Source organism: Scomber japonicus, chromosome 13 (assembly GCF_027409825.1).
Source record: "Scomber japonicus isolate fScoJap1 chromosome 13, fScoJap1.pri, whole genome shotgun sequence".
NCBI classification, from domain to species: domain Eukaryota; kingdom Metazoa; phylum Chordata; class Actinopteri; order Scombriformes; family Scombridae; genus Scomber; species Scomber japonicus.
In genome coordinates, this window is record NC_070590.1 from 4316750 (window position 1) to 4341500 (window position 24751).

The 24751-nt window shown below is 43.2% G+C and overlaps 1 protein-coding gene across 2 annotated transcripts in view; it reads left to right on the forward strand.

Moving 5' to 3' along the window:
* Positions 1–16032, forward strand: part of ap2b1 (adaptor related protein complex 2 subunit beta 1) — a 29358-nt gene extending 13326 nt beyond the window's left edge. For both annotated transcript variants that reach the window (XM_053331184.1, XM_053331185.1), the window contains 14 exons: positions 354–449; positions 1364–1479; positions 2238–2403; positions 3499–3597; positions 3836–4095; positions 4774–4966; positions 6842–6883; positions 8712–8864; positions 9626–9771; positions 10459–10588; positions 10895–10979; positions 12143–12229; positions 14732–14886; positions 15842–16032. In XM_053331184.1, the coding sequence (XP_053187159.1) occupies positions 354–449; positions 1364–1479; positions 2238–2403; positions 3499–3597; positions 3836–4095; positions 4774–4966; positions 6842–6883; positions 8712–8864; positions 9626–9771; positions 10459–10588; positions 10895–10979; positions 12143–12229; positions 14732–14886; positions 15842–15916 (1803 nt within the window). In that variant the 3' untranslated portion in view covers positions 15917–16032. The remainder of the gene's footprint in view (positions 1–353; positions 450–1363; positions 1480–2237; positions 2404–3498; positions 3598–3835; positions 4096–4773; positions 4967–6841; positions 6884–8711; positions 8865–9625; positions 9772–10458; positions 10589–10894; positions 10980–12142; positions 12230–14731; positions 14887–15841) is intronic.
* The last annotated feature ends 8719 nt before the right edge of the window (positions 16033–24751 follow it).

Here is a 24751-nt window from a genome sequence, read left to right on the forward strand (position 1 = left end):
CGTTCAAAAGTCCAGTAGCTCTCTTACTTTCCATCAGCGCGGTAGGTTTACTGCAGGAGGCCACTTCAAAGCATAGCGCTACAGCTAGAGGAGCCGTCTACGGGGGAGTAGAAGGGACAAAAAGGCTTGCAACATTAAAATGCGATTTTAAAAAATTAGCGTGTTATGGATTGCATTAATCTAATCGCGATTAACTCGTTAACGCTGACAGCCCTAATTAAAACCTATGATTTTGTTAAAAGGATCAAAGTGAAACTAAACCAATAATAAACTAGCTGCTGAATATCTGTGTGTGTTGTTGTATTAGATAAACATACGATATATTACACGGCTGTTTCCTGTCCTTTTTGCAGGTGCTGGCTGAGCTGAAGGAGTACGCTACGGAGGTGGATGTTGATTTTGTGCGTAAGGCTGTACGAGCCATCGGACGCTGCGCCATCAAAGTTGAGGTAAGAATAGATCGCTACTGAAAACTCATAATGTGCATCGAAGCAGAAGAATCTAATAAACTTCATTCATTGTCACAAGAGGGCTGAGATTAGTAGAAATATCATCACAATATCACAAGAAAGAGACGTTCATAAAATCTGCTGTTAATTAAAGTCCGTCCCCGTCCTGCTGAACTCTATATATATGATACACTGTTTATCTTCCACCGAGTGCTGATGTCATGCTGATGTCATGCTGATGTCATGCTGATGTCATGCTGATGTCATCGTGTCTTTGTCCTGTTCCTCTCTAGCAATCAGGTCCTCCCTCCCTTCCTTTCTCCTTTCCTTCCTTCCTCCCTCCCTTGCTTTCCTCCTTTCTTCCTTCCTTCCTTCCTTTTTTCCATCATTCCTTCCCTCTGTCCTTTCTGTCTTCTTTTTCTTCCTTCCTTCCTTCCTTCCTTCCTTCCTTCCTTTTTTCCATCCTTCCTTCCTTCCGTCCTTCCTTCCTTCCTTCCTTCTTGTCTTCTTTTCCTTCCTTCCTTCCCTCCTTCCTTTTTTCCATCATTCCTTCCCTCTGTCCTTTCTGTCTTCTTTTTCTTCCTTCCTTCCTTCCTTCTTGTCTTCTTTTCCTTCCTTCCTTCCTTCCTTCCCTCCTTCCTTAATTCCATCCTTCCTTCCCTCTGTCCTTTCTGTCTTCTTTTCCTTCCTTCCATCCTTCCTTCCATCTGTCCTTCCCTCCTTCCTTCCCTACTTCCTTCCTTCCATCTGTCCTTCTTTCCCTCCTTCACTCATTCCTTCCTTCCATCTGTCCTTCCTTCCCTCCTTCCTTCCCTCCTTCCTGCTGAACTCTATATATATGATACACTGTTTATCTTCCACCGAGTGCTGATGTCATGCTGATGTCATCGTGTCTTTGTCCTGTTCCTCTCTAGCAATCAGCCGAGCGCTGCGTCAGCACTCTGCTGGACCTGATCCAGACCAAGGTCAACTATGTTGTTCAGGAGGCCATCGTCGTCATCAGAGACATCTTCCGCAAATACCCCAACAAGTACGATTCCCACTAAAACCCAACAAGAACTTTTTTTTTTTTTTGTATTTTCAATTTAACCCTCCTGTTGTCCTCGAGTCAAGGAAGAAAGGAAAGGAGGAAGAAGGAAGGAAAGGAGGGAGGAAGGGAAGAAGGAAAGGAGGGAAGGAAGGAAAGGAAAAAAGGAAGGAAGGAGGGAGGAAGAGAGGAAGGGAAGAAGGACAGAAGGAAGGAAGAAAGGGGGATGGAGGGAGGAAAGAAAGAGAGAAGGGAGGAAGGACAGATGGAAGGAAGGAAAAGAGGAAGGGAGGGAGGAAGGAAAGAAGGAAGGAAGGTAGGTAAGAGGGAGGGAGGAAAGAAGGAAGGAGGGAGGGAGAAAGGAAGGGAGGAAGGAACGAAAGAAGGACAGGAAAGAGAGGAAGGAAAGAAAGCGAGAAGGACGGAGGGAGGAAGGACAGATGGAAGGAAGTAAGGAAAGGAGGAAGGAAGGGGATGGAGGAAGGAAGGGAGGGCGGAAGGAAGGATGGAAGGGAATAAGAAGGAAGGGAGGGCGGAAGGAAGGATGGAAGGGAATAAGAAGGAAGGAAAGGAGGGAGGAAAGAGAGAGGAAGGAAGGAAAGAAGGAACAGTCAAAACAGACGGGGTCAATTTGACCCGGGAGGACGACACAAAGGTTCAGAAAAACAGGTTGACAACAGGCTGTCAAGGGAAAAACATCCATCTATCATTAAGTCTACATTGTACATTGGAGCTATAATACTGGTTTCCTTCATCTTCAGGTATGAAAGCATCATCGCCACTCTGTGTGAGAACCTGGACTCTCTGGACGAACCCGATGCTCGAGCCGCCATGATCTGGATCGTTGGCGAGTACGCTGAGAGGATCGACAACGCTGACGAGCTGCTGGAGAGCTTCCTCGAGGGCTTCCACGATGAAAGCACCCAGGTAGGGGAGGCTTAAAAAAACATATGAACAGGAATGAACTCATAAGTAGTAGTAGTTTAAACTTACGAAACATGCTGCATTTGTTGGACATTGGACTTAATTAATTTTCTCTCCCAGCAGCAGCCTTTTATCTGCCGCTTAACGCAACACACAGCAGAAAATGTGCAGAGATATTAGAGCTGAGCTGGTTACCATGACGACAGTTCACACATCACTTCCTGGTTTTTAATGATCAGTCAGTAAACTCAGCATCGTCTGACGCAGGCTGGAAACTCTTCAGCTTCTGTCATCTAACAGAGCTGCAGCGGCTTCCTGTCTAAGCTTTTCAAAATAAAACCTTCCTTATTGAGCGCTATCTCATTATTATTATTAAAAATCATTTCCCCTCGATTTTATTAGTTTTGAGATCGTTTGGCCCCTAAATCGTAATCACGATCAAATTTTGATTAGTTGAGCAGCCTTAATAGGTAGGGAGGGGGGTCACCAGAAGCTCCACAATATTGCGATTTTAAGTATATTTGCTATATGCCTCGATATATTGTAATTTATAACCTTTTGTTCATCTGCAAATTATGTTCCCAAAGAAAAAAAACCTTCAATTTTCATTTGCAATTTTGTATAATAGAATATCAATACCTGGCGTCTGTGTATCGACACAATACTGCCATGCAAAATATAGCGATACTAAGCTTTATCGATTTTTTCTCCCCACCCTTACTGATAAGTAAGATTCATATTCATACTGAAATTTAAATAGTGAGATGCAGATTGTGAAATGCACAGAGTGCTTTGAAAACTCAGTTCTGCATTTATAGTAGTTATTTAAAAAATTATAATGAGCAATGTGCATTCTTTATGAGATATCATGTTTCTCTACTCCTCTTTCCAGTGATAACAAGTTTTATCATTTCTCTAGTCAGCTGACTTTTTAAATATCTGTTACTTGACTTGTGGAGCACAGGCCATGTACAATGGATTTTCTATATGCATTATAATTGTAGTCAATATAAACAGCTTCGTTTCATCTTCCCACAGCGAGGACAGGCAGCTGGGACTTTGGGAAAATAATATAACAGTGTGTGCTTTGATTGACAGGTCCAGCTCACTCTGCTGACTGCCATCGTCAAACTCTTCCTGAAGAAGCCGACGGAGACTCAGGAGTTGGTGCAGCAGGTCCTCAGCTTGGCCACTCAGGTGAAATTATATTGCATCATCACTTTCATGGTTGATTTATTTAGTGCTAGATCATGTTGCCTAGTTACACAGTCCTGTAAATATCTCACACAGGCACCTCCCAAATGAATTAGCCTTGTTTTTAGCTACCATCATGTTAACAGCAGGTGCTTCCTTCCCTGAATTCATTAAATCAGAAGCAAGAAAACTAATTTAAAGTACAGTCTGTGTGTTAACCTCTCCCTCTACTCTCCTGCAGGACTCTGACAACCCCGACCTGCGCGACAGAGGCTACATCTACTGGCGCCTGCTGTCCACTGACCCGGTCACTGCCAAGGAGGTGGTGCTGTCAGAAAAGCCCCTGATCTCAGAGGAGACGGATCTGATCGAGCCCACTCTGCTGGACGAGCTGATCTGCCACATCGGCTCCCTGGCTTCGGTCTATCACAAACCGCCCAGCGCCTTTGTGGAGGGTAGCCATGGGATCCACAGGAAACATCTTCCTGTCCAGCACAGCAGGTCAGACTCCCTCCCAACAAAAAGAAAAAGCTATTAACTTAAAGTCTGTGTAAAGTAAGAATAAATATGTGTTCTGAGTTTGACATACTACAGGAAAGTGTGTTGTTAACCACCCTGCCAAATTTCAATGATTAAAAAAAAATCACCAAATATATGACATTAGGCTTCAAAGTTGTGTAAAAATCAGCCTCTTTCTCTGCTCCCAAACGCTGAAGCCCCGCCCCCCACCAAGTGTCACCTGTCAATCAAAGTCACCACCTCTACCCGAAACATGGACGCTAGGTTTGAGAGCTTTATGCTGCTAGCTCGGTGGCTAACTTGGCTGCTAGCTCAGCGGCTAACTCGGCTGTTAGCTCGGCGCTAACTGGCTAACTGTAGACTGTAGTAGTAGTGTGTGCTGAATGTATTTCTACCTCTACAGCAGCAGGGGCGGGTTTATGCTAATCACTAAATCCTGAACACAGAAATCTTGAAACACAGTTTGTGAAGCCTAGCTCCACAATTCAAATCTAAATGGTTGAAATGCTTTTTACACATTTTTTTAGAAATACATTTATGACCTATTTAATGTGTTTAGAAGAAAATGTCTGAATTCACTTTACACAGACTTTAAAGCCAGTAGCCTGATTGATTGATTTTCTCCTCTTACCAGTACTTCCTGTTTTCCTCCCATCACAGCATCGATACTGGTGAGAGCCCAGTGAGCGGTGGACCAGCGGCCGCCATGGATCAGCCACATGTCATCCCGAGCCAGGGAGACCTGCTGGGCGACCTGCTCAACCTGGACCTGGGTCCTCCGGTCAACGTGCCCCAGGTCTCCTCCATGCAGATGGGTGCAGTGGATCTGCTGGGTGGAGGGCTGGACAGCTTGGTGAGCTCACACACACACACACACACACACAAAATACACACACATGATGATGATTCTGGAGATTTATATAAAGTTAGAGATATTCTTACTAAAAGCACACATTTTTTTGCTGTAGATTTGAAAGCGTTGCTCAGTCAGCTTTCCTCGTTTTTGCTTATCTCGAGCAATTTTCAGCTTTTTTTTTTTTTTTTCATCTAAAGGACAATAAGTTTATGTCCGCTCACAGCATTAAATCTCTACAGCTGTAATTAAACACCTCAAGCAGGAGAGTCAAATTAAAGGACAGGAGGGAAGGAAGGAAAGAAGGAAGGAAGAAAGGCAGGCAGGAGGAAGAGAGAGAGAGAGGAAGGAAGGAAGAAAGAAAGATGAAGGAAGGAAGGAAGGAAAAGAAGACATGCAGGAAAGAAGGAAGGAAAGAAAGGAAAGATGGGCAAGAAAGATGGAAGGAAAGATGGAAGGATGGAAAGAAAACAGGAAGGAAAGTGGGCCTGATTGGACCCCTTGGCGGGACAGTTCTGGCCCACGGGCCGCATGTTTGTTTTATAGAATATGATGAATAGAAAGTCAAATTTTGTACATTTGCATATAAAAAATTGTTTAAATGTGCATTTTTTCTTTGATATTTGTATACCAAGAGTCACATTAGGGAAAGTCTGGCTAAAGGAAATGTTTTATGGTGTTTTTACAGCTCTTTAAATTTAAAGAATGGGTTCAAATTTGACCCTGAACAGGTTGTAAGGGTCTTTGAGAATAACACCAGCCTCATCTGTTTAATTTCTGCAACTCATCATTAATTTAATCTCTTTTTTTCTGCACTATTCTGAACATAAAGCAGTATAAGAGCTCTGAGACTATTTCATGATCTTCACCAGCCAATAGGATGGTTTGATAGTGTGAGAATAAAGTATTATTTTGGCCATTTAACGAAGGACGAGAGCAGATCTGAGTACATTTATACATGTTTTTGTGAAAAATTGTGGTTATAATGTGCATGCTAGTTAAACAAACAAGCAAAGTAATTGTTTATATCTTCTTTTCAACACAAGAACAATCTAAAAAACATTAAAATGTCACTAAAAATGTTGTTTAAATATGCAGAATAAATACATTTTGGTATATTAACATATTAATAACCTGCCTTAAGCTTAACGGCATTGCAGCAGCTTCTGTAGCTGCCGGAATGAGGGAAGGATGGAAGGAAGGAAGGGAAATGGGGACAAGAAGGAAAGGAATGAAGGAAGGAAGGAAGGAAGGAAGGGAAATGGGGACAAGAAGGAAAGGAAGGAAGGAAGGAAGGGAAATTGGGACAAGAAAGGAAAGGAAGGAAAGAAAAGAAGACAGGCAGGAAAGGAAAGAAGGAAAGAAGGAAGGAAGGAAGGGAAATGGGGACAAGAAGGAAAGAAGGAAGGAAGGAAGGAAGGCGAATGGGGACAAGAAGTAAAGGAAGGAAGGAAAGAAAAGAAGACAAGCAGGAAAGGAAGGAACATGGTGCTTTTTTTCCCTTCTACATGGAGCTTTGTTATATTTCATCTCTTCTGTTCTTGCTGGAAAATATCTGGACTTCTTTTTTAATATTAATAATAATAATAATTTAATAATAATCTTCTTGCAGATTTTATTTTTTTATTTTTTATTTTTTTTACTCCACTGTCTAACAATAACTATGCAGAGTTGCTGTTTTCCCAGAAACATTGAAGGGGGCTCCTCTTGATGGGTTGCGGTTGCTAAGAAACGTCTCTGTCTCTTGTCTTTGTGTGTGTGTGTATGTGTATGTGTGTGTGTTTCGGTCTCTGTGTGTGTGTGTGTGTGTGTGTGTGTGTGATGGTTTTGGATGCGGTCTCTTTTTTGGGGGTGTGCCTCTCCTCTCTCCTGTAGCTGGGGGGAGACCTGGGCGGAGGTGTTGGGGGAAGTCCTGCAGTAAGTCAAGCCCTTCTGTTTGGCGGCTTTGCCTGTTCCTGCATGCTGCATTGCTTCCAGAGTTCTTTTTATTTTATTTTTTATTTTTTATTTTTATTTTATTTTAACCCACCAACACTCTTTTCTTTCTTTTCTTCAAACGTTTTTTAATCCTGGCTTCTCTTGTTTCACATTTCATATAACTTCAGATAGAAGATGATACAGATGTTTTGTATGTTTTATCCCATTTTAAAGACAAGAAAAGCAAATTTAACCTTCATTATTCACCAAATTTCAGTAATAAATGGACTTTCGAGTGGTTGCAAATCCAGTAAAAGGTTGAGATAATATATTATTTGGCAACATTTTAAGAGTTTACACTGTGCAAACTATCCCTTTAATTTCTCTGTATTAGCAAACAGTGTTTACTAGGCATGGGCCGGTATGAGATTCTGACGGTATGATAACCTTAGGTAAAAATATCACGGTTTCACGGTTGTTTAGGGCCATTTCCACCGCAGGAACTTCGGGGTCATTTTACGGGGCCGTGGCAGTTGGTTCGTGTCTCCACCGCAGGAACCGCCTCCAAAGGACAGGGTTCAGGAACTTTTACAGGGGCTAAGCGAGTCCCTGCCTCGGAGTAGGTACTCAGAACGTTCTGAGTACCTACTCCGAGGCAGGGACTCGCTTAGCCCCTGTAAAAGTTCCTGAACCCTGTCCTTTGGAGGCGGTTCCTGCGGTGGAGACACGAACCAACTGCCACGGCCCCGTAAAATGACCCCGAAGTTCCTGCAGGTGGAAACTGGCCCTATTATGATTACAGCTATAAAATGTGATATTTTGGAATGTCTGTATTTAAAACCATTATTTTTAAACATATCGAACATTAGTAAATATGTATTTAAAATAAATAATAATAAAAAATAACTGAATTCTTTCTAAATAAATAAAAAAAAAAAAAAAGTGCAGTCCTTTAACTGAGGCTAAACCTGCAACTGAAGCCACGACATAAATTAATCATTATTATTATTATTATTATTATTAATAACCTGCGGCTCAAGATCAGAACATAAATAATTGAAAATTAAAAATACTTCTAAGATAAATATAAATAAATAAATAAATGCAGGCAGGAGCTTAAAACTGAATCAACAGTTTTTGGAGACTTGCTCTCTATCATATTGGATGTATTTCCTCCTCACGCTGCTACTGTCCGGGACCTTCTTCCTCCAAGCCGCGGTGGTCTGTCTTTTTACGGTAGCCGAAGTATAAATACAGCCAACTTGGTGCTTTTAAACTGGGGGGGAAAGTTCGGGGGTCTCGCCTCCTTCAGCCTGCAGAGCTACCTGCTTGTAACAGCAACTGGAGGTGTGGGAGGAGGACGACTTCACGCTGCAGCTGCACACGATCAGGGACCTCCACTCTCTCTCTGACCAGACGTCACATTAAAAAAAAACCCCGCTCATACTCAGTGGTTTTGAATGTGACTTTTTCATACCGTGGTATACCTTGAAACAGGTTAACCGGCCCATGCCTAGTGATGACATCATCATAGTGTTTTTAATTAATGGGCTAAAACACGCAAAACCCAAATCTCACCTCACATTTGATTTTTTTGTCTTTGTCTTTTTTTCATGATTATAAACTGATTGAAATGTTTTTTGTCTTCTCTCATAATCACTGCAGAAGTTTGTTTAAATCATTTTCTGTTATGCAAGAAGAACATTTGGCATGATTATTTTTATTTTCTAGCATCATCACGACGCTTTCTGAAATGACGGCAACTTAAATTATGTTGTTTTTTTGTCTGTGTGTGTTTCTCTTGTTGTTCTTGTTGTCATGGTTTTAGGTGGGACAGAACTTCATCCCGTCGTCTGTCCCCAGTACTTTCGCTCCGTCGCCGACACCCGCTCCTCCGGCCGTCAGCAGCGGACTCAACGATCTGTTTGAGCTTTCCACAGGCATGGCCATCACTACCGGAGGCTATGTAGCTCCAAAAGCTGTGAGTTCACACAACTACAGTCTGATAAGATTAATTTCTCACCTTTAAAGGCTGAAAGCTTAAAGTCCGTGTAAAGTAAGAATAAATATGTGTTCTGAGTTTGACGTATCACAGAAAAGTGTGTTGTTAACCACCCTGCTAAATTTGAATGATTAAAATAAATCGCCAAATATATGAAATCAGGCTTAAAAGTTGTGTAAAAATCAGCCTCTTTCTCTGCTACCAAATGCTGAAGCCCCGCCCCCTACCAAGTGTCACCTGTCAATCAAAGTCACCACCTCTACCAGAAACATGGACGCTACGTCTGAGAGCTTTCTGCGGCTAGCTCAGCTGCTAGCTCGGCGGCTAACTCTGCTGCTAGCTCTGCGGCTAACTCGGCAGCTAACTCAGCTGCTAGCTTGGCGGCTAACTAAACTAACTGTAGACTGTAGTAGTAGTAGTGTGTGCTGAATGTATTTATACCTCTACAGTCTACAGCAGCAGGGGCGGGTTTATGCTAATCACTAAATCCTGAACACAGAAATGTTGAAACACAGTTTGTGAAGCCTAGCTCCACAATTCAAATCTAAACGGTTGAAATGCTTTTTACACCTTTTTTTAGAAATACATTTATGACCTATTTAATGTGTTTAGAAGAAAATGTCTGAATTCACTTTACACGGTCTTTAAGTGTTGTGCTGGTGACATGCAGGAAAATGAAACTGCTGCTACTTTAATAGCTTTACAGCATTAATTACTGTATAAAATGTGTTGTGTTCCAGGTGTGGCTGCCTGCAGTGAAAGCTAAAGGTCTGGAGATCTCCGGGACTTTCTCTCGTCGTCAGGGTCACATGTACATGGACATGAGCTTCACTAATAAAGCTCTGCAACACATGACCGACTTCGCTGTCCAGTTCAACAAGAACAGGTCAGTTAGACTTTCACATTTTTTGAGAATAGAAGGGGGGAAGAAGGGAGGAAGGGAGGAGGAAGGGAGGAAAGGAAGGACAGGAGGAAGGAAGGATGAAAGGGAGAAAAGGAAGGATGGAAGGGAAGAAGAAGGAAGGAAGGATGGAGGGAGGGAGGAAGAAGGAAGGAAAGAAGGGAGGGAGGAATGAAGGATGGAAGAAAGGAAAGAAGGAAGGCAGGGAGGGAGGAAGGAAGGAAGGATGAAAGGGAGAAAAGGAAGGATGGAAGGGAGGAAGAAGGAAGGAAGGATGGAGGGAGGGAGGAAGAAGGAAGGAAAGAAGAGAGGGAGGAATGAAGGATGGAAGGGAGGAAGAAGGAAGGAAAGGAGGGAGGGAGGAAGAAGGATGGAAAGGGGCGAGGAAGGGAGAAAGAAGGAAGGAAAGGAGGAAGAAGGGAGGAAGGAAGGATGGGAAAGAGGAAGGAAGGATGGAAAGAAGGAAGGTAGGATGGAAAGGAGGAAGGAAGGACAGAGGATATAAGGAAGGTATGGGGAGGAAGGAAGGAAGGGAGAAAAGAAAGAGACGAAAGAGGGTAGGAAAGAAGGAACAGTCAAAACAGACGGGGTCAATTTGACCCGGGAGGACGACACAAAGGTTAAAGTTATTTTCTTTTCTTCTTCTTTTTCTTCTTTTTCTTCTCGGTGTAGTTTCGGGATGATTCCCACCAGTCCTCTCCCCATTCACACTCCGCTGATGCCCAGCCAGAACATCGAGGTCTCTTTGCCCATCAACACCATCGGGCCGGTCATGAAGATGGAGCCGCTCAATAATCTTCAGGTAATTATTATTATTGGTTATTATCAGTATTATTGGAAGTATTCAGCTTTCCCAAAGACACCCGTCACTCAGCTCACCGTAAGTGAAACGTTTCGACGTCTGGAGCCTTACAGCAGGGACAGTAAAAGGTGGAGGGATCGGTATCGGCCCCCAAAAATGCTGATCGGAGCATCACTACGAACATCACACTTCCACACTAAATCACTTTCCTGATATGTTCACAGTCATAATTAAGTGTTATTTCTTTTGTCACATGATACAAAGTGCAGAATATTTACTGCTCATCTATTTTTCTGTCGTACACAGGTGGCTGTGAAGAACAACATCGACGTTTTCTACTTCAGCGTACTCATCCCTCTCAACATATTCTTCGTCGAGGACGGAAAAATGGGTATGATTGTTACTCACGACTTAAAAAACCCAGCATCTTCACACCGTCACTGAAGCAGGAATACCTTGGAAAAAACACTTCATATCATATCACACTGAATGTAAAATGGTCCAGAAAATATACTTTTAAGACTGCAGTGATTCCTTAAAACACAAAATACAGTAATTTAAACCAATAAAAACCCTCTTACTGGGGATTTCCACCGGGTCCATCAGTGCTACAGTTTAGCTCCGTCCTCTGCTCGGTGTCAACTCACGCCGGGAGCGTTACAGCAGCGGAGCTCTGGGAGAGAAATCTGCCTTTTAAAATGACGTTGCACTGTTAATACAGTAATTACGGCAGCTCAATCAAACCCAAACGAGTGCCTTTAGTCTACCGTAATTACTGTAGTAGCAGCCCAATCAAATCCCAACGAGTGCATTTAGTCTACCGTAATTACTGTAGTAGCAGCCCAATCAAATCCCAACGAGTGCCTTTAGTCTACCGTAATTACTGTAGTAGCAGCACAATCAAATCCCAACGAGTGCCTTCTGTCTACCGTAATTACTGTAGTAGCAGCACAATCAAGTCCCAACGAGTGCCTTTAGTCTACCGTAATTACTGTAGTAGCAGCGCAATCAAATCTGAATGAGTGCCTTCAGTCTACCGTAATTACTGTAGTAGCAGCGCAACTAAAAAGCCCAATTTTGTTAACTTGCTCAAATTTAGTTGATTTGGTAATTTTCTTAGATTTTGTGCTTATCTCATGTGTCAGTAGTTGTCTGTTTAATTCCTGTTTGCTGCTGAAATACGATCGGGAGGCTGCACGGGTTGTTTTATTTTGAAAGGCGGAAGTTTTATTATATGCCGATTCAGTGTCTGACTTCCTGTCTGGTGCAATCTGCTCTGTTGAGTTTGTCGCGAGTTAGAAACGGCTCCGTCAAAAATAGAAATGCTGCGGATTGATTGCACTGAGACGCTCCCTGTGGAAACAGTCTCATTGATTATAGAGGCACCTATCAACTCCGGTGACCGCAGTGCAGCCGTAACCCTCCGCTGACAGACCCGGTGGAAATTGGGCTTTAGAGCTGCATCAACCATCCAATAATAAAGCCTCGTGTTTCTCTGTGTGGATATTTGTTCTTTATTATCATTGTTTTGTGTTTTTTGTGTTTTCTCTCCAGAGCGACAGGTGTTCCTCGCTACCTGGAAAGACATTCCTAATGAAAATGAGCTTCAGTACCAGATAAAGGAATGCCACCTCAATGCAGGTAAAGAGGGATTAGCCCAAATATATGTCTTTTAAAATTAAGATTTATTATATTTCTCACTTTGTCATTCCTGCATTTCATCCATTTCCTGTTCAAGAAATTCATTCAGTATAAAAACCAGCTGACCAGTTTAATATGACTTTCTTTGCTGAGATGAGTCACATGATCACTGTGATGTATAAATGATGGAAAGCAGAAGACAAAGTGATGTCAAAATATAATCCTTAACCTTCCTGTTGTCCTCGAGTCAAGGAAGGAGAAAGGGAGGAAGGAAGGAAAGGAGGGAGGAACGAAGGAAAAGGGAAGGGAGGAGGAAAGAAGGGAGGAAGGAAGGAAAGGGAAGAAGGAAGGTAGGAAAGAAGAAAGGAAGGGAAGAAGGAAGGTAGGAAAGAAGAAAGGAAGGGAAGGAAGAAAGGAAGGGAAGAAGGGAGGAAGGAAGGAAAGGGAAGAAGGGAGGAAGGAAGGAAGAAATGAAGGAAGGAAGGTAGGTAGGTAGGAAGGAAGGAAGGAAAGGAGAGAGGAAGAAAGGAAGGAAAGGAGGGAGGAAAGGAAAGAAGAAAGGGAGGAAGGATAGGAAGGAAAGGGAAGAAGGAAGGAAGGAAAGGGAAGAAGGGAGGGAGGAAGGAAGGAAGAAATGAAGGAAGGTAGGTAGGAAGGAAGGAAGGAAAGGGAAGAAGGGAGGAAGGAAGGAAAGGGAAGAAGAGAGGAAGGAAGGAAGAAATGAAGGAAGAAAGGTAGGTAGGTAGGAAGGAAGGAAGGAAGGAAAGGAGAGAGGAAGAAAGGAAGGAAAGGAGGGAGGAAAGGCAAGAAGAAAGGGAGGAAGGATAGGAAGGAAAGGGAAGAAGGGAGGAAGGAAGGAAGAAATGAAGGAAGGTAGGTAGGAAGGAAGGAAGGAAGGAAGGAAAGGGAAGAAGGGAGGAAGGAAGGAAAGGGAAGAAGGAAGGAAGGAAGAAAGAAAGGAAGGAAATAAAAGAATGTGTGCAAGTTATTCATACGTTTATTTTCACATTTTAATGATTTCCTCTTAAATCTAACAACTCTTACATCTCTCTCTCTCTCTCTCTCTCTCTCTCTCTCTCTCTCTCTCTCTCTCTCTCTCTCTCTCTCTCTCTCTCTCTCTCTCTCTCTCTCTCTCTCTCTCTCTCTCTCTCTCTCTTATGTTCTCTTTCTCCACCTCCATGCTTATCTCAGGATACTCCTCTTCCTCTGTACCTGACGGACGCCTCCAACTTCTTCTTTCCTTTTAGAAGATGCTCATGATTGTACCGTTGTTATTAGCATACCTAGCTAATTTACCACCAGCTCCCTGATAGTAGCAGAGTCTTTATTAGTCGGTGCTTTTATTAGTGTTATAGAACCTAGAAGTACAGTAAGGCTGCTCAATTCATGGAAATTTAGACTGTATAAAAGAAATGGACGTAACATCCGTGACGTCACCCATTGGTTTGTGGACTGCTGCTCGGAAGCCAAGAGTTTCGAATCTAGGCAGCGCCATCTTGAAAATTTCAGGTGCATGCTGGGAAAAATAAAAACACTGATTCTACTTATATGGGCATGAGGCGGAGTCATGGGAGGAGCGGGGAGGTTGCTATGGTTGCGAGGGCTGGATCTCGAGGACATTGGTCAATCAACCTGTCAATCAGGACGTAGCCACGCCCCCTAATGCATACCCTGCTTTATCGTCACATATAAAATCAGGGAGGCCAAAATGTCCCAAATGAACATCATACTGCATTGAAGAAGGCTTTAAACTAGCGATTGAGACCATAAACACATTTTGAAAACGTTTACTGAGGTTAGAAATCAAGTGAGAAGGAAGGAGGGAAGGAGGGAAGGAAGGAAGGAGGGAAAAGAGGGAAGAAGGAAAGGAGGGAGGGAGGAAGGAAGGTAAGAGAGAGGGAGGCAGGAAAGAAGGAGGGAAGGAAAGGAGGGAGGGAGGAAGGAAAGAAGAAAGGGAGGAAAGAAGGACAGAAGGAAGGTACGAAAGAAGGAAGAGAGGGAGGAAAGAAGGACAGAAGGAAGGAAGGAAAGAGGGAAGGAAGGAAGGAAGGAGGGAAGTTAAGAAGGAAGGAAGGAAAAGACGGAGGACGAAGGAAGGAAAGGAGGGAGAAGGGAGGAGGGAGGGAAGGAAAGAAAGGAGGGAAGGAAAGGAAGGAAGGAAGGAAGGAAAGAAGGACAGAAGGAAGAAAGGGAGGAAAGAAGGAAGGAGGGAAGGAAAGAAAGGAGGGAGGGAGGAAGGAAGGTAGGAGGGAGGCAAGAAAGAAGGAAGGAAGGAAGAAAGGGAGGAAAGAAGGACAGAAGGAAGTGAGGAAGTAAGGAAGAAAGGGAGGACAGAAGGAAGGAAGGTTTCCATAATGGAGCAGCCTTACAGTTTAGTGATTCCAGCTTGTCTCTCTCATGTGTGTGTTTTTATGAATGAAGTAGTAATAATGTTTTTACTTCTTTCTTTCTTTCTTTCTTTCTTTCTTTCTTTCTTTCTTTCTTTCTTTCGGGTCGTTGCAGACACGGTATCAGGGAAGCTGCAGAATAACAACATCTACACCATCGCTAAGAGGAACGTAGAAGGTCAGGACATGCTCTACCAGTCCCTCAAACTCACCAACGGCATCTGGATCCTGGCCGAGCTACGCATCCAACCCGGAAACCCCAACTACACGGTAACAGTACTCATCACTCCGAGTCGTTGCCATGACAACATAAAGGAGGGGGGGGATTGTCTCATTGAGCCTAAATGTGATGTTTTACAGACCTCATTTGTTCAAAACTTTTTCTTTCTTTCTTTCTTTCTTTCTTTCTTTCTTTCTTTCTTCCTTCCATCTTTCCTTACTGTCTTCCTTCCTTCTCTTCCTTCATTCCTTCCGTCTTTCCTTACTCTTATCTTTCTTCCTTCCTTCTTTCCTTCCTTCCTTCTTTCCTTCCTTCCTTCTTTCCTTACTGTCTCCCTTCCTTCCTTCATTCTTTCCTTACTGTCTTCCTTCCTTCCTTCCTTCTTTCCTTACTCTCTTATCTTCCTTCCTCCCTCCCTCCCTCCCTCCCTCTCTCCCTTCCTTCCTTCTTTCCTTACTGTCGTCCTTCCTTCCGTCCTTCTTTCCTTCCTTCCTTCCTTCCGTCCTTCTTTCCTTCCTTCCTTCCTTCCATCTTTCCTTACTGTCCTCCTACCTTCTTTCCTTCCATCTTTCCTTCCTCTCTTTCTTCCATCTTTCCTTCCTTCCTTCCTTCCTTCCTTCTTTCCTTACTGTATTCCTTCCTTCCTTCCTTCTCTTCCTACCTTCCTACCTTCCTTCCTTCCTTCCATCTTTCCTTCCTTCTCTTCCTTCCTTCCTTCTTTCCCTACTGTCCTCATTCCTTCTCTTCCTTTCTTCCTTCCCTCTATCTTTCCTTACTCCCTTCCTTCCAACTTTCCTTACTGTCTTCCTTCCGTCCTTCCGTCTTTCCTTCCTTCCTTCCTCCCTCCCTTCCTTCCATCTTTCCTTACTACCTTATCTTCCTTCCTTCCTTTTTGAATCTCGGTCCACAAAAAAAAAAAAAGAATATGTTTAAGTTATTCTCAGATAGAAGAGGTTGTGAACTTACCTTGAATCTTCTCCTCTCTTCTTCTTCTCCTCCTCACAGCTCTCTCTCAAGTGTCGGGCCCCCGAGGTTTCTCAGTACGTGTACCAGATGTACGACTCCGTGCTGAAGAACTGACCTGCTGTACCACTTTTAGCGTCTACTGCATCGCCATGACGACAAACAGCAAACAGCAGCATTTTATCATTTTTTTCCTTTTTCACCTAGCGGAAAAAACCGCCAAAATAAAAGAATCTAAATAATCAGGAGTAACAAATTTAAGAGATTAGAGATTAATTAACAAAATAAAAGTAGTGTGTAATTGTTTTTGACGGGCATCATGACAAACAACAACATTTAATGCTTCTTTTATTTTGGCGGTTTTAAAGCATTTATTGAATCCTCTTATTATTGAAACTCTCCCATTTTAATTTTTTTTACCTCCCAAGTGATAAAAACCAACCGTGTCTAATCATTCCATCCTTAACTTTTAGTGTCTTAATGTTGTTCAGATGTGACTGATGGTATAAAAAACAAAATGTCCTGAATGGGGAAAAATATATAAATCTTTTCCCTTTATTGTCTGTGAAGCCATCGCTTTTTCTTCTTCGTCTTCTTCTTTTTCTTCTTCTTTGAATTTTATATACTGTGCTCGGCTCACTCCTCAAGTTTCAAGTTCATCAGTTTATTTTTGATACTGGTTTTTGCTTCACTCGTATACCTGCAGGATAAAACAGTATTGATTTGTTCCTTTTTGCCACTAGTGTGTGTGTGTGTGTGTGTGTGTGTGTGTGTGTGTGTGTGTGTGTGTGTGTCAGAAGCTGCCGATGCCATTTCTACAGCAGGTTTGCCTCTCGGAGGATCATTCAAAAAATACATTCAACGACCATAGATCTTTTTTTTTTTGCTGTAATAACAAACTATAACACGGCTTCTTTTTAATTCTAATACTTAAAATTTCCATCTTTTCAAAATAAAAGCTGCACAAAGGTAAAAAATGCAGATGAGAGATTAAATATAGCATTAGTTAAAAATCTAAATTATGGCATTTCATTGCTGATTTCCAACCTGTGATTTATTTTAAATTACTCTCATGAATGTATTTCTTTAATCTTTAATCTTTAATCTTTAATCGGTGCATACTGTGATTTTATTTTCTTTTATTTTGGCGAGGCATCTTAATGTTGGATGGCGGCAATGTGCTAGAAGCTCCAGGTTTACACTACTGGTTTCTGGCCTTTGCATTTATTGGCACTCCACCTTTTTTTTTTCTTTTTTTCTTTTTTTTCTTCCACTTCAGCTATAATAATAAAAATGTCTTATTTTGTCCATTTTTAAGTGTTTTAACGGCCAAATTACAAAAAAACACATTAAATGGCTCGAACAAATTTAAAAAACGACAAAAGTTGAAAATAATGTTGAAACTATTTAAACTTCCTGTCGTCCTCCCGGGTCAAATTTACCCCGTCTGTTTTGACTGTTCCTTTCCTTCCTTCCTTCCTTATTTCCTCTGTCCTTCTTTCCTTCCTTCCTCCATTCCTTTCCTTTCTCCATTCCTTATTTCCTCTGTCATTCTTTCCTTCCTCCCTTCCTCTTTTCCTTCCTCCCTCCTACCTTCCTTAATTCTTTCCTCTGTCCTTTCTCCCTTCCTTCTTTCCTTTCTTCTTTCCTCCCTCCCTCATTCCTTTCCTTCCTTCCTCCCTCCCTCCCTCCCTCCCTCATTTCCTTCCTTCTTCCTCCCTTCATTCCTCCTTTCCTTCTGTCTTCCTCCCTTCCTCCCTTCCTTCCTCCCTTCCCTCCTCCCTTCCTCCCTTGACTTGAGGACAACAGGAGGGTTAACACATTCAGTGAAGTTAGTATTTTACATTTTCGGGGCTTAAAAAGCTTCAAATTTGTTAATTTTTACAAACATCGCCATTATTTTCAAAATAAAAGTCTTTCAATCATTCATTTTGGAACCACTACACAAACTACAGATTAAAGCAGCTATTGATTATATGAGTTCACACACCAATGCCACTCTTGTTTCTAGTATATTTTAAATGCTTTTTCTTTCTAATGACTCCATTTATTGCAGCCACATCATAAATACTGTCATTTCCTATTTATTGTGCATCTACCTCTGTGTGTGTTTCCTTTTTTTTTTCTTTTTTCTTTAACTTGGCTTTATTGTTGCAGTAGTTTCCACTCTGTAATACGCTTTAAATGTGTTTTTCCTTTTTATCTTTTTTAATGCAGGTGTATTTGTTATTTTTTAATCTTTAATGCCATATTTGTTGTAGAGCCAATTTTTAAAAACCTGAGGCACGGCAGCCCCAACCAAACTTTTCCAGGACCAAGCATTCTCACACAAAATGTTGCTGATTTTAAAAAAAATAAAATAAAATAAAAGCCAATTTTTATGTTTTTTAATACACTAGTTGTTAATATTAACCCTCTAGTGTTGGCGTTGTGTGTGTGTGCTGTAGAGCGTTGGAGTGCTTCATGCATCGAGGCTCATGATGTAGTCCAGTGATGGTTGTAGTTTGTGTAGGTAATAAAAATTAAATTGTATTGCTATAACCCTGATAATGAAATTCAAATAGCTTCTTTTTTTTTTCCCAGCGTATCAATCGTGTTGGTGACACTATTTTCATACTCTCATGTTTAAACTACATTTATGTGCCTGCATGAACCCACTGTCCTTTTTATTCCTTTCTTCATTTAGGCTGTGGATTTAAAAAAATATATATATTCTAATATCTCTCAATTCATGTCTCTGTTGTACTGTAGGTGTCATATTTTTGTTTTTATTTTAAAGCAGCGTTGTCTTTGCACTCCCACACAAACGTAAAACAGACGTATATATATATCCATAATTGTTGCCAGCAGTACAGAATGTATGGAGAGTGTTTCTCACATCTGTTGCTGTAATCTTATTGTAAATGATTTGTTATTGCAAAACCTGTCACAGTACCACATCTTATGTCAATAAAATATCAAACTCATCATGCAGCACGCCGCCTTTTATTTTACTTTATTGATAACGATCAGTATGGAGGAAGGAAAAGAGGAAGGAAGGAGGGAGGGAGGGAGGGAGAAAGGAGGAAGGTAGGAGGGAGGGAAGGAAGAAGGAAGGAAAGGAGGGTAGCAAGGAAGGGAAAGAAAGAAGGAAGGAGGGAGGGAAGGAGAAAGGAAAAGAGGAAGGAAGGGAAAGAAGGATAGCAAGGAAGGTAGGAGGGAGGGAGAGATGGAGAAAGGAAAAGAGGAAGGAAGGGAAAGAAAGAAGGAAGGCAGGTAGGAGGGAGGGAAGGAGGAAGGAAAGGAAGGAAGGGAAAGAAAGGAGGGAGGGAAGGAGAAAGGAAAAGAGGAAGAAAAGGAAGCAAGGAAGGAAGGGAAAGAAAGAAGGAAGGAAGGTAGGAGGGAGGGAGGGAGAAAGGATAAGAGGAAGAAGGGAAGGAGAAAGGAAAAGAGGAAGGGACGAAGGAGGGAAGGAAGGTAGGAGGGAGGGAGGGAGAAAGGAAAAGAGGAAGGGACGAAGGAGGGAAGGGAGGTAGGAGGGAGGGAGGGGGAAAGAAAAAGAGGAAAGAAGGTAGGAGGGAAGGAGAAAGGAGGGAGGAAGGAAGGTAGGAGGGAGGGAAGGAGAAAGGGAAGGAGGGAGGAAGGAAAAAAGAGAAAGAAGGAAGGAGGGAGGGAAGGACTCCCACACAAACGTAAAACAGACGTATATATATATCCATAATTGTTGCCAGCAGTACAGAATGTATGGAGAGTGTTTCTCACATCTGTTGCTGTAATCTTATTGTAAATGATTTGTTATTGCAAAACCTGTCACAGTACCACATCTTATGTCAATAAAATATCAAACTCATCATGCAGCACGCCGCCTTTTATTTTACTTTATTGATAATGATCAGTATGGAGGAAGGAAAAGAGGAAGGAAGGTAGGATAGCAAGGAAGGTAGGAGGGAGGGAAGGAGGAAGGAAAGGAAGGAAGGGAAAGAAGGTAGGAGGGAGGGAAGGAGGAAGGAAGGTAGGAGGGAAGGAGGAAGCAAGGAAGGAAGGTAGGAGGGAAGGAGAAAGGATAAGAGGAAGGAAGGTAAAGAAGGACGGAGGGAGGGAAGGAGAAAGGAAAAGAATAAGGGAGGAAGGGAAAGAAAGAAGGAAGGTAGGAGGGAGGGAGGGAAGGAAGGGAAAGAAAGAAGGAAGGTAGGAGGGAGGGAGAGATGGAGAAAGGAAAAGAGGAAGGAAGGAGGGAAGCCAGGAAGGGAAAGAAAGAAGGAAGGAAGGTAGGAGGGGAAGGAGGGAGGAAGGAAGGAAGGGAGGAAGGGAAAGAAAGAAGGAAGGAAGGTAGGAGGGAGGGAAGGAGGAAGCAAGGAAGGAAGGTAGGAGGGAAAGGAGGGAAGCCAGGAAGGAAGGGAAAGAAGGACGGAGGGAGGGAAGGAGGAAAGAAAAGAGGAAGGTAGGAGGGAAAGGAGGGAGGAAGGAAGGTAGGAGGGAGAGAAGGAGAAAGGGAAGGAGGGAAGCCAGGAAGGAAGGGAAAGAAGGACGGAGGGAGGGAAGGAGAAAGGAAAAGAGGAAGGGAGGAGGGAGGGAAAGGAGGGAGGAAGGAAGGTAGGAGGGAGGGAAGAAGGGAAAGAAGGACGGGAGGAGGGAGGGAAAGGATAAGAGGAAGGAAGGTAGGAGGGAGGGAGGGAAGGAGAAAGGGAAGGAGGGAGGAAGGAAAGAAGGGAAAGAAGGAAGGAGGGAGGGAAGGACTCCCACACAAACGTAAACCAGACGTATATATATATCCATAATTGTTGCCAGCAGTACAGAATGTATGGAGAGTGTTTCTCACATCTGTTGCTGTAATCTTATTGTAAATGATTTGTTATTGCAAAACCTGTCACAGTACCACATCTTATGTCAATAAAATATCAAACTCATCATGCAGCACGCCGCCTTTTATTTTACTTTATTGACAATGATCAGTATGGACGGAGGGAGGAAAGGAGGGAGGAGGGAAGGAAGGGAAAGAAGGAAGGTAGGAGGGAGGGAGGGAAGGAGAAAGGAAAAGAGGGAAGGAAGGGGAAGAAAGAAGGAAGGTAGGAGGGAAGGAGAAAGGATGAGAGGAAGGAAGGTAGGAGGGAAAGGAGGAAGGAAGGTAGGAGGGAGGGAAGAAGGGAGGAAGGAAAAGAGGGAAGGAAGAAAGGAGGGAAGGAGAAAGGAAAAGAGGAAGGGTGGATGGTTGCAAGGAAGGAAGGTAGGAGGGAGGGAAGGAGAAAGGAAAAGAGGAAGGAGGGAGAAAGGAAAAGAGGAAGAAGGAAGGAAGGTAGGGAGGGAAGGAGAAAGGAAAAGAGGAAGGGAGGAGGGAAGCCAGGAAGGGAGGGAAAGAAGGAAGGAGGGAGGGAAGGAGAAAGGAAAAGAGGAAGGAAGGAGGGAAGCCAGGAAGGGAAAGAAAGAAGGAAGGAAGGTAGGAGGGAGGGAAGGAGGAAGGAAAGGAAGGAGGGAGGGAAGGAGAAATGTAAAGAGGAAGGAAGGGAAAGAAAGAAGGAAGGTAGGAGGAAGCAAGGAAGAAAGGTAGGAGGGAAGGAGAAAGGATAAGAGGAAGGAAGGTAGGAGGGAAAGGAGGGAGGAAGGAAGGTAGGAGGGAGGGAGGGGAAAGGAAAAGAGGAAGGAAGGAGGGAGGGAAGGAGAAAGGAAAAGAGGAAGGGAAGGAAGGTAGGAGGGAGGGAAGGAGAAAGGAAAAGAGGAAGGGAGGAGAGAAGGAAAGGAGGGAGGAAGGAAGGTAGGAGGGAGGGAAGGAGAAAGGGAAGGAGGGAAGCCAGGAAGGAAGGGAAAGAAGGACGGAGGGAGGGAAGGAGAAAGGAAAAGAGGAAGGGAGGAGGGAGGGAAAGGAGGGAGGAAGGAAGGTAGGAGGGAGGGAAGGAGAAAGGGTAGGAGGGAGGGAAGGACTCCCACACAAACGTAAAACAGACGTATATATATATATCCATAATTGTTGCCAGCAGTACAGAATGTATGGAGAGTGTTTCTCACATCTGTTGCTGTAATCTTATTGTAAATGATTTATTGCAAAACCTGTCACAGTACCACATCTTATGTCAATAAAATATCAAACTCATCATGCAGCACGCCACCTTTTATTTTACTTTATTGATAATGATCAGTACGGACGGAGGAAAAGAGGAAGGGAGGGAGGGAGGAGGGAAGGAAGGGAAAGAAGTAAGGTAGGAGGGAGGGAGGGAAGGAGAAAGGAAAAGAGTGAAGGAAGGGGAAGAAAGAAGGAAGGTAGGAGGGAAGGAGAAAGGATGAGAGGAAGGAAGGTAGGAGGGAAAGGAGGAAGGTAGGAGGGAGGGAAGGAAGGGAGGAAGGAAGAAAGGAGGGAGGGAGGGAAGGAGAAAGGAAAAGAGGAAGGATGGATGGTTGCAAGGAAGGAAGGTAGGAGGGAGGAAAGGAGGGAAGGAAAAGAGGAAGGAAGGAGGGATGCCAGGAAGGAAGGAGAAAGGATAAGAGGAAGGAAGGTAGGAGGGAAAGGAGGGAGGAAGGAAGGTAGGAGGGAGGGAAGGAGGAAGGAAGGGAAAGAAAGGAGGGAGGGAAGGAGAAAGGAAAAGAGGAAGGAAGGGAAAGAAAGAAGGAAGGAAGGTAGGAGGGAGGGAAAGAGGAAGGAAGGTAGGAGGGAAGGAGAAAGGATAAGAGGAAGGAAGGTAGGAGGGAAAGGAGGGAGGAAGGAAGGTAGGAGGGAGGGAAGGAGAAAGGGAAGGAGGGAGGAAGGAAAGAAGGGAAAGAAGGAAGGAGGGAGGGAAGGACTCCCACACAAACGTAAACCAGACGTATATATATATCCATAATTGTTGCCAGCAGTACAGAATGTATGGAGAGTGTTTCTCACATCTGTTGCTGTAATCTTATTGTAAATGATTTGTTATTGCAAAACCTGTCACAGTACCACATCTTATGTCAATAAAATATCAAACTCATCATGCAGCACGCCGCCTTTTATTTTACTTTATTGATAATGATCAGTTCGGACAAAGGAAAAGAGGAAGGAAGGAAAAGAGGAAGGAAGGAGGGAGGGAAGGAGAAAGGAAAAGAGGAAGGGACGAAGGAGGGAAGGAAGGTAGGAGGGAGGGAGGGAGAAAGAAAAAGAGGAAGGAAAGGAAGGGACGAAGGAGGGAAGGGAGGGAGGAAGGAAGGTAGGAGGGAGGGAGAGATGGAGAAAGGAAAAGAGGAAGGAAGGAGGGAAGCCAGGAAGGGAAAGAAAGAAGGAAGGAGGGTAGGAGGGAGGGAAGGAAGGAGGGAGGGAAGGAGAAAGGAAAAGAGGAAGGAAGGGAAAGAAAGAAGGAAGGTAGGAGCGAGGGAAGGAGGAAGCAAGGAAGGAAGGTAGGAGGGAAGGAGAAAGGATAAGAGGAAGGAAGGTAGGAGGGAAGGAGGGAGAAAGGAAAAGAGGAAGGAAAGGAAGGGACGAAGGAGGGAGGGAGGGAGAAAGGAAAAGAGGAAGGAAGGGGTAAGGAAGGTAGGAGGGAAGGAGAAAGGAAAAGAGGAAGGAAGGTAGGAGGGAGGGAGAAAGGAAAAGAGGAAGGAAAGGAAGGGACGAAAGAGGGAAGAAGGAAGGAGAGAAGCAAGGAAGGTAGGCTAGGAGGGAGGGAGGGGGAAAAGAAAAGAGAAAGGAAGGTACAGTAGGAGAGAGGAACAAGGAAGGAAAGGGAGGGAGGAAGGAAGGAGGGAAGCAAGGAAGGAAGGTAGGAGGGGGAAAGGAAAAGAGGAAGGAAGGTAGGAGGGAGGGAGAAAGGAAGGAAGGGAAAGAAGGAAGGAAGGAAGGATCAAAGGTTAGAGGGAGGTAGGAAACAAGAAAGGAGGGAGGGAGAAAGGAAAAGAGGAAGGAAGGGTAGGAAGGTAGGAGGGAAGGAGAAAGGAAAAGAGGAAAGAAGGAAGGAGGGAGGAAGGAAGGAAATTTGTATACATGACGCATCGCTGCTTCTTTTTATTTAACTTTATTGACAACAATCATTATGGACAAACAGGAACCTGCATGTTGAGAATGTGTAATACACTAACAGTACATACGATTAACAAATATAAAACCGAGGCATACATATTATTATAATATATTTATGAACATTGTGGTGATAAACATGCATATATATATATAAAGGAAGTGTGTTTATATATATGTGTGCATAGAATGACACATGAAAGAAGAGTTAGTGTTATTAACAAATACTTTTCAGTCAGAAACTGAGTTATTTAGCATTTCATCAGTTCTGGTAAAGATTAACCCTCCTGTTGTCCTCGAGTCAAGGAAGGGAGGAAGGAAGGAAAGGAGGAAGGAAGGAAGGAAAGGAGGAAGGAAGGAAGGACAGATGGAAGGAAGGAAGGGGGATGGAGAAAGGAAAGGAGGAAGGAAGGAAAGGGGACGAGGAAGGAAAGAAGGAAGGAAAGAAAGAAAGAGAAGGAGGGAGGAAGGAGAGATGAAAGGACAGATGGAAGGAAGGAAGGGGGATGGAGGAAGGAAAGGAGGAAGGAAGGAAAGGGGACGAGGAAGGAAAGAAGGAAGGAAAGAAAGAAAGAGAGAAGGAAGGAACAGTCAAAACAGACGGGGTCAATTTGACCCGGGAGGACGACAGGAAGGTTAAGAACAAAGAATGGCAACATGACAAATATAAACTAAACTAATCTCTACTAAACTAAACATCACCTGAAATGAGATGTAACACTAGAAGAAGAACTTGTTAGAAAAACACATCTTTGTTAACAACAACCAGATTTAATGCAAAGCCCTTCATCCCTCCATCACATGAACATTATGATTTATCTAGAAGGGAAAATGTTTATTTTACTCAACATTTATCTTTTTGTTGTTCAATTAAAGTTTTTATTAAAGTTCGAATCACAAATAAATCAGTCAACATGTTTTTGTTTTTTAAACGAAACAAAAAATTTCAACATTTAGTCAGTTTAACCCTCCTGTTGTCCTCGAGTCAAGGAAGGAAGGAAGGGAGGAAGAAGGAA